The 8,979-nt window shown below is 42.6% G+C and overlaps 1 protein-coding gene across 1 annotated transcript; it reads right to left on the bottom strand.

Annotated features, from left to right (window-relative positions):
* Positions 1-372: 372 nt before the first annotated feature.
* On the bottom strand, positions 373-7,474 carry LOC107105626 (myelin P2 protein-like). Its single transcript, XM_015405626.1, has 4 exons — positions 7,328-7,474; positions 2,906-3,078; positions 2,173-2,274; positions 373-979 (listed from the first exon to the last, which is right to left on the bottom strand). The coding sequence occupies exons 1-4, from the start codon at positions 7,398-7,400 to the stop codon at positions 929-931; spliced, it is 399 nt and encodes a 132-aa protein (XP_015261112.1). The 5' UTR covers positions 7,401-7,474; the 3' UTR covers positions 373-928.
* Between the last annotated feature and the right edge of the window lie 1,505 nt (positions 7,475-8,979).

Below are 8,979 nucleotides of genomic sequence, written 5' to 3'. Positions count from 1 at the left end.
AAGAAGATAATTCACACATGGTGGGAAGAAACTAACCAAGAATGCCTCCTCAGAACCTCAGTCACTCAGGTGGCTGTTGAAAAAAACAACCTCTAGAATAAACCTCCTTCTCTCCTGGATATTTGGGGGTTGGAGCCTATGGAGGGCAGAGTTTGGGGGGAGGAGGGAGCTCAGCAGGGTATAATGCCATAGTGTCCACCGTCCAAAGCAACCATTTTCTCCAAGGGTGCAAACCACACACAAAAAATACTGTACAAATAAAGTATTAGACAACAAATTATGTCCTTAAAATGAATTAGTATTTTATTTTACAGTCCTTTTTCACAAAAGTTATTAACCACTCCCTTTTTGTCTCTAAACACAGTCACAAAAGAAGTGGCTACAGATCACCTAGGTTGCTGTCTGTTTCTTCTGACTTCTTCAGGCTGCTGTCTAAATGGTGGAGCCCTGAAAACCTCTAGAAGTTAACTCTGATTTTGCAGTCTATCTTGCTTCAATTCGACTCTCTTGCTGGCTCTCTTCTCTCCAAGGGAAGAGATATCTGTTGTCTGGAGATCAGTTATAATTCTGGGAGATCTCCAGCCACTACCTGGAGGCTGGCAACCTTAGTTATAGCTACGGATGGACTGACCCTCTGTATTGAGACAATGCAGTGTTACTGTGGAAAAATACTGAAGGATCAGTTCTAAAACACTGCTGCACTGAAACAACATACTTCTGATTCTTACATTAATGAGCATTTATTGAATCACAAATACTTTCACACTACTTGTACAGTGAGTTTTAAAATATATGTTTATAGCATAGTTGCTCCTTAGTAAAAGGAAGTAAGGAAGACAAAAGAACATGGTGGACAGTCTTATTTCCTCCACATAAATAACGTGGATCTGAGGACCTAAATTCAATCTACTGGACACGGGGAGATTCCTCACATTCTCTCATAGACTCGTCTGCAGGTGACTCCTTTCATGATGCATTCCTAAAGCACAGAGAAAGATAATTTGGGAAATCTGAATTAGTCTTAAAGTAAGTTGTACTAGAGCCATTATCTTCAAAAATATTTGTGTTTAGTCTGTAAAGAAAACACAGTTCATCTGCAAGTGGTACAAGATGCCACTGCCAAGCCCGATACTAGCTTATATTGTGTGCTGCAACTAGTAGTTGCATTTGGGTCTCCAGATGGGTATTTATTTATTTTTAATGTTTATCCCTGAGAAACTTTTCATCAGTGTTTCAAATCTGATGTTAAACCATGGGGTTTAGAAACTACAATATGGTGTAGCAGATACAGTGTTGGACTACAGCCTGGAAAATCAGGGTTCAAGTTCCTGCTCCACCATGAAACTCACATCACTTTCAGTGAAAATATGGTGAAATGGTTGCCTAAAGCCACTTCAAACATGCTGAGCAGAGAATAGACCTAATCATAAAATGGGAAGCAATTGGGATTACTTCTTTTGGAAGCTGGTGTGAGACCGGATTGCTAGCTCCTGGCTCCCTTTTCAGCAGACAGCCAGTTTGGGGAAACTGGGGGTATCTATGTAGCACCTGCCAGCATATCTGAACCCTCAGGTCAGACTCTAGTAGAAAGGTTAGTGTTTTGATCCCACCTAAAGCCACAAGATCAGACTTTAGAGGGAAAAAATAACTAACACTACCCCTAGTCAGCATTTGTATGAAAGAGGACATGTATTTAAAATACAGAAGTTTAAAACCAGCTGATCTCAATCCATCTTTAGTGCAATGTAATTAGCATTGTTTAATTGTAAGAACAGGTCCTGGAGGTTTGTTCTGAAATGTATGACTGAGAGTGTATAACACCATTTAAAATATCAGACACAGTCTTTTAAATCTCATTAACTGCAATGGAAGAATGAGAGCCTAACTATATGTCATATTTTCCTCACTTTCACCCTAGGTTTGTACAAGTTCAGTGCTGGGAACTTAATTCTCAGTCACACATGGGTCTAATTTGGATCAGCACCACAAGGTGTGGTCGGAAACCGTGATCAAACCGTGATTACCTTGTCCTGACCTGAAATAGCCCTGGGGAACCACTATTTGCCCCCTTGTGCAAAGTTATATGCAGCCCATCAGCACATGTATTTTCCCAAATGAGGCAAAGGTGGGAAAATGGCACATGTCCAATGTCATGAAAAGATGTTGGCTTACCACCACCATTTTCCCATCAGCTAGTTTTCTTCTTATGGTTGACTCCTTGCCATTCCACTTCTGTACTTGAACCAATGAGCCTTTGTCTAAAGTTAAGATTGTCTGCAGAGACCCAAAGAATAAATCAAAATTTGATTGTCATAACTTTATGTTTGACATATTAGAAGCCAGGGAAGCTATTTAAATGAGGAAGTAGGGTAGTTATACATTCCCCTGCATTTCAAAATCCCCTTGATTATTCCTCAGCCCTCTACTCGTTGGAAAGCACCCTAAATTTTTTTATGCCCCTGTCTGTCATTCAGTCAGGGAAACTCAAACATCTTGAGGTAAGACAGATAATTACGAACAATTAAAAGGGTCAATAGAGTAAAAGATATATATGCCAAAGGCATATATTTGACAGAGAAGAGGATGGCTGTTTGATTAGTATGGATGACACAGCTATAGAAATATTACAAGGTAACCATAACAAATGTTCTTACAATACACAATATTTTTGCATTTTATCTTGCAGAGAATCTCTTTCACAACCACCACCACCACCACCACCACTTCTCTGGCACGTTTCACAAGGTTTATGGCCTGTCTGTATTCTGTATCAAGTGATTTGGGTTTCGAGCAGGCCATGTGCTTTGCCAATCTGAGGTATGATGGTTCTCTTCAAAGGAAGAGAATGCTTCTCGCTTACACCATCTGGCCAAGCTACAAAAAATTTGAAAAGACTAGCCCTCACCTTGGTTTTCCTGTTATCAGCTGTGGTTTCTTCAAATTCTTGGCCCAACTTAAAAGTGATCTCTGTGTTTTTGAAGGCACTTTCTGTTCGGATGGTTACCACATCACCCTTCATGCTGATTATAACCTTAGGCTTGGCCAGGCTGCCAAGTTTTCGGGTGGCCAGCCCGACACCTACAAATTGAACACCAAAAAAAATTGCTATAGACTGTGGGGCAAAAAAAAATAATATCTTGACTGCATTGCACACATTACAAAGCCCATAGGACTAGGAATATATCTGAAAACTAGGAGATATAGCAATTATCTACAAATGTCTGAACAGGTCTGCTTTTTAATAGACAGCTTATTAGGGTTTAAACATATTAGGGCATTAACATATCTTAAATAATGGTGAACCCCTATGAATTGCACTAGTTGTTAAAAAGACAAGCAAATGCAGTCTCAGAAAGTCAATGTACCACTGAAGCCAGTGGAAAATGAAATTGAGACATTTAATATATGGCAATTTTTCCTAGGACTTATGTCCAGTTCATACAAGCATATATTTTACTCACAGTGCCATCCTCGCAGAGTTATACCCTTCTAAGACTATTAACGTCAATGGACTTAGAAGGATATACCAAGGTTTAGGAGTGCACTTTGATTATTTGATTTTCCATCCTTTAATATTCAGAACTTGGTGATTCACTGTTGAATGTCTGAATTGATTGTACTGAAAATTGTTTCACTTGATATGGGCTGAGGCTCCTCCTCCCGTGAAGAGTGCCTCCGGGCCAGCTGGGGAGGTGGGACACCCAGCACCCTGGCATAATTTCACTTTGTGATCATCCATCTGTAATATCTCATTCACGCATACAAATGATAACTTTAGTGTTGCACTTCATGTGTGACTCACCTCTCCCAATAACCTCTATTTGGGAGGAGGAGGAGAGGAGACTGGATTTATACCCCACCCTTCACTACCCAAAGGTGTCTCAGAGCGGCTTACAAACTCCTTTCCTTTCCCCTCCCCACAACAGACACCCTGTGAGGTAGGTGGGGCTGAGAGAGCTCTTGACAGAAACTGCTCTTGTCAAGAACAGCTGTGCCAGAGTTATGGCTTGCCCAAGGTCATCCAGCCAGCTGCAAGTGGAGGAGTGGGGAATCAAATCCGGTTCTCCCAGATTAGTCCGCTCACTTAACCACTACACCTGGGAATAAGCATATGCCCCCTTGTACATGAAGTAAAGCATAAGAATTCCTTTGCTCGTGAATAAAATGATTTGATGTAAATGCATATTAAGTGCAGGTTCCTAGTTTGAACTGATTTGAAAGAAAGTCCTGCAACCGATTTCATGTGTGATCGTGCTCATATTTTCTCGTACACAGAGTTATTTTAGTTGCATTATCTTTGCCGGAATCTATATGGATCACTGTGACTTTTGAGGGCACACCTTTAAAATATGTGAAATTAGGTTTATCAACATGGCCAATAAGTGACAGGAATTAGTTCTCTTTCAACGATTTCAGGCAGTATTTTAAAATAATTCCAGACAATAATTCCAGGTGTGCTAATCTGATGCTGGGATGGTTAAAAAAGAGTAGGCTGAGACTGAATCCGACAAAGATGAAGGTTCTGTGGCCCGGGGGGGGGGGGCTCAGGGTTGGGGCATAGACTTCCCACTCTTGACGGGGTGCCATTAATACCAGTGCAATCCGTCAGGAGTTTGGGCATGGTCCTGGATGCCTCCTTAACTATGGAGGCCTAGGTCACGGATATTGCCAGGCTGGTGTTTCTCCACCTAGACCCAGCGTGGCAATTAGCCCCTTTCCTGTCGCGCCCTGACCTAGCCACAGTAATCCATACAATGGTCACTTCCAGCCTAGACTACTGTAACTTGCTTCATGCTGGACTGCCTTTGAGACTGACCCAGAAGCTCCAAATGATTCAGAATGCAGCAGCATAAGTCCTGCCGGGAACACCATGGATGGCACATATACAACCTGTGCTGAGCCAGCTAGACTGGCTCCCAGTGGAGTACCGAGTCAGGTTCAAGATTTTGGTGTTGACCCCAGGTCAGCATAAATTTGAAGTATAAACAAACAAAAAATAAATAAAGTATATGCAGCAAAAATAAACAGGAGTCTAGTGGCAATGTAAAGACTAACAAAGGTTTATTGCAGCACAAACAACTACATGTTAATAGATTCACTCCTAGGTTTCAGTATACAAGGGAGTTCTTGGAAGGGAATGTTTCTGTCTTCCTTTAATGCCCACCAAAATGCTGCTGAGGATGGGGGGGCTTTCAGATTATGCCAGATGACATGGGGGGCAAGATTAGGAAATACAGCAAAATTGCGAGCAGAGCAAGAGTATGATTGTGGGGACGATTGCAGCCAATTTCTTTCTTCTTGCTGCTGCCCTCCCCCCCGCCGTGTGCCATATCTTCAGTAGCCACTTTTGAGGTTGACCAGCAGATGGTGAATTGACAAAAAGCACTTCCTTTGACTTACTTCATTCACAGAATCCCTGGATCCAGCCTATTATTTTAAAAAATCATCTGAGGGAATCTGCAATATGTAGGAAAACAAATACCTTTGGCATGTGAATGCTAGCCATTTTTAATCTTCATTCTGTTCCAATAATTTTTTCAAATCCCATTTCTTTGGTAAAGTTACTGGTCAAGCATTTATCAATTAAAGGGGTTCTAGGACCACATTTAGCCCCAGAAGCAAATAGCACTACCAGGAACAATTCCTACAGCGACTGTAATGTTGAAAATGAATGCTGTCAGCATAATCACAATAGGTTTGGTCAGCTATGGTAAAGCAAATAAAATTGCAAACAACATCTACTGTGCATGCCTAACATTGTGTCCATCCAGTTGCTGAGAAAGAAAACTAATTAACTCATGGCAAAAATTGTAACCATTGTGCTGTCAACTAGCAGGTAAATTTTCCCATTAAACAAGAAAACAAATAGGCTTCCGGTCTGGCTCCCGCGAAAGGCAGACGCATCCTCGGGTCGCTCCCAAGGGCGCCTTGCCTGCCCGCGGTGGAGGAGGGAATCCGCGCAAGCGGAGACCCGAACGAGCCCCTCAGATGAGAGGAGCTCGGATCCGGGGCGCTTTAGGGCGTTCCAGGGGGGAGTCTCTCTTTCGGTCGAAAGATCGGAGATTGAGACTCTCGCCATGCCCTGCCCCTTTGGACCTTGCTGCGTGAGCGACCCCGTTCTACGGGGTTTAGCGGAACCACCGGGCGTCACCGAGTGATGAAGCGAATATCCGAAAAAAATGGAAAAGAAAAGACTGGCGTAACTGTGAGTTGTCAAAATACAGAGAAAATGAACTAAGAACGTTTCCCCCCCCCTTCAGCGGAAAATGAGGAGGTTAATCCTCTATAAGCGAGAAAGAAAAAAAAAGAAAAGAGGGGGGGAATGGATTGAACGAATAGTGATGTTTTCCTTTGATGTACTTGAAAATAAGCAAGAAAAGGTTTTGTTTCTCTGGAGCGCATTTTAAAAACTTTACTAAAAATAAAAAAACAAGATGTCGGAGCTGGGTAAAGACAAGCGGAGGAGAAGGGAGGGACTTCCGTCTGGGCGTTTGTGTCAACGTGAGTGCCGGCTGTTTAATATTTGGACTGTGTATAGCTATGAATCCAACGGGGATTGTGAAGGAAAAGAAAAGTTTGAATTGTGACAGCGAAAAGTGCCTCATGAGCGCTTATAAAAGTCAACAATTGAAGAGGAGAATCCAGCGAAGAGATTGGGAGCGGATAAAAGCGAAATTGAAATTAATACCATTCTCAAAGCTGGAGATCTCCGGGCATGGCATGAAAGGAAGACGACTTATAGCACAGGAACTGAAAGAGTTAACAGCGACCCGAAGGAGGAGGGGAAGAAGCCGGAGGGAGAGAAAAACAGAGGAAGCCCCTCCCGTCACTGAGAGTGGAAAAGTAACCAGCACGTAAAAGAAGCGGTTTTGAATGTGCCCTGAAGAGACTTTTTAACAGAAATTCAAAGGAACATTACTAACATACTAATACAGAAAGTAACTGGAATGGAAAAAAGATGTTTGACAACACGCAGAAGAAGCCTTTGATGATTGGACATTACTAACAGTTTAATCTAACAGTTAATAGATCACTCAGCTTTCTCTTCGTCCCACTATATACCTTCCCTATTTTTCTTTTTAAGCGAAACTCCTCCCCTTTTTAGGGGAGTCAATAAAATCTTTATACAAAAAAAAACCAAGAAAACAAATATTCATTTCTTATCCATAGTGAAAGCCTGGGGCACTGTTATGTCAGAAATAAAAATATCTCTGAGTTCCCCCGTCATTTCAGTATTCTTAAATTAAAAGCAAAGTGACTGGGAAGCCACAGCATACAAAAGAAAGGGACGATGGTAATAGCAGCCTTCAAATAAAACATTTCTCACCCAGTTCTTTCATGTAATCATCAAAGTTTTCACTAGAGACCAGTTTCCAGGACCCCACAAATTTGTTGCACATTTTGCAGGTTTGGTTAAGCAGTGCCCTCTCAGGAGAAAAGCAGCGACGGAGTCAGACTCAGGAAGATGATGTGAGCTGCTCTTGTCTCAATGGTGCCTTTTAAAAAGATGTCCTGGGCATCTGTTGCTTAGAACCACCCAATGCAACAGGACAACGTCAGAGGCCAACAATGAGCACCTTGTCTCAGCTCCCGAGCCATTCATGCCAGTCTCAAGACTAGCAGCACTGAGCCTGCCACTGCCGCCTCTGCTATGACATAAGGCAGACCAGACCAGAGGGTGTTATGGGTACCAGGATAGGCATTTTCTGCTGGTATGCCAGGAAAATGATCTGATAGGATGCTATCGTGGTGCCTCCTTAAAACCAGTTTTTGTTCTCAGCAGTACTATGTCCCACAAGAATCTTCATCATTTCAGTTCATGTGCATCACCAGGTTATGCTTTTCCAGCTTTAAATATCACACTCCCTCTAGCTAACATATAGGAGGGCACCTTCAGATCTTTCTGCCCTGCCCTGCAACTTGACTTGGAGGCAACTTCACAGGAATCTTTCTAACCCACCCACTTCAATATCCTTATTCTCTGCTTGTCCAGTAAAACTGAATTGCAGGTGATGTGTCAATTTTTTAAAAAAGTTATTGCTGCAGACATACTTTCATTTTGGAATCCCCAGTGCCACAATCTCCACCTTTAAGAAGTAGCAGCCATGGCAACGGGAAAAGGTGGCAGATGAGGATTGTTTTCTCAATATCAGTGAAACTGGCTTACCTGGTGGCCTACCATGTCCATTTCACTAGTGAACATGGAAGGGGGACCAATGTGGAACCAACAGACTGCTTCTATTCACACTTGAAATGTGGAAATGTGGAAAATCATTACCAAATTCATATCAATCCATGGAAAAATAATGAGGGAGGACAACAACTATGCTTCAGACAGAATACCTGTTGACAGGTGACATATAAGAGCATGACCATTGAAATGCTGATTGTAAATTCTTCTTGCTTGATTCTCAGTGACCAGATAGAAGTCTGCTTGAAAGGGAATTTTTGTCTTTCACGTATGCACTTTGAAAGTCTTTAAAGTGCTTTATACACATATGAAGCATCTGTCTATGCCAGGATCAGGTTTTGGCATAGCTGGAAATGTAGCTCGATGGGGACCTCTGTGGTGGGTAAACTAGCGTTTCTCTCTGTGAACGATTGCAACCAAGAACGGGGAAACATCCAGTGAAAAAAACAGTTATTGAAAAGCAGGGGAAAAGCTCCTGTGGAGACATAGGGCGATTTCGCATGGGACTTTGGCCCGCTGTGAAGCGCGGTGAGCCCTCTCTTTCCTCCGGAGCATCTCGTCGGTTTCACACCATTTGTTTCGATGCTTCCTTTTGGCCCGGTGCTTCCCCCATTTGCTCCGCAGCAGTTGAAATCCTCAAATCCCAGGATTTTCCGTTTGCTTCGCGGTGATTGAGCCCTCCCCCCTCCCCCCTCCCCACTTTTTCCACGCCCATTAGCCCACCTCCTCTTTTTTTTTTTTGTTTAAAAGATTGGTGTCGTTAGTTCGTTAGTTCAGCACATTGCAGG

This window comes from Gekko japonicus, unplaced genomic scaffold, assembly GCF_001447785.1.
Source record: "Gekko japonicus isolate JY-2015 unplaced genomic scaffold, Gekko_japonicus_V1.1 scaffold3606, whole genome shotgun sequence".
Taxonomy (NCBI): Eukaryota; Metazoa; Chordata; class Lepidosauria; order Squamata; family Gekkonidae; genus Gekko; species Gekko japonicus.
Note: the sequence above shows the minus strand (reverse complement) of the source record. Positions and strands in the feature narration are given on the sequence as shown.

What these genes read in the sequence shown, in the direction of transcription:
- LOC107105626 (XM_015405626.1), bottom strand. Translation starts at nt 7,400, where the DNA reads ATGTGCAACAAATTTGTGGGGTCCTGGAAACTGGTCTCTAGTGAAAAC. An exon ending in TGATTACATGAAAGAACTGG is followed by an intron (nt 3,079 to 7,327) that starts GTGAGAAATGTT and finishes TTCAATTTGTAG; the next exon opens with GTGTCGGGCTGGCCACCCGA. An exon ending in CTGATGGGAAAATGGTGGTG is followed by an intron (nt 980 to 2,172) that starts GTAAGCCAACAT and finishes TCTGTGCTTTAG; the next exon opens with GAATGCATCATGAAAGGAGT.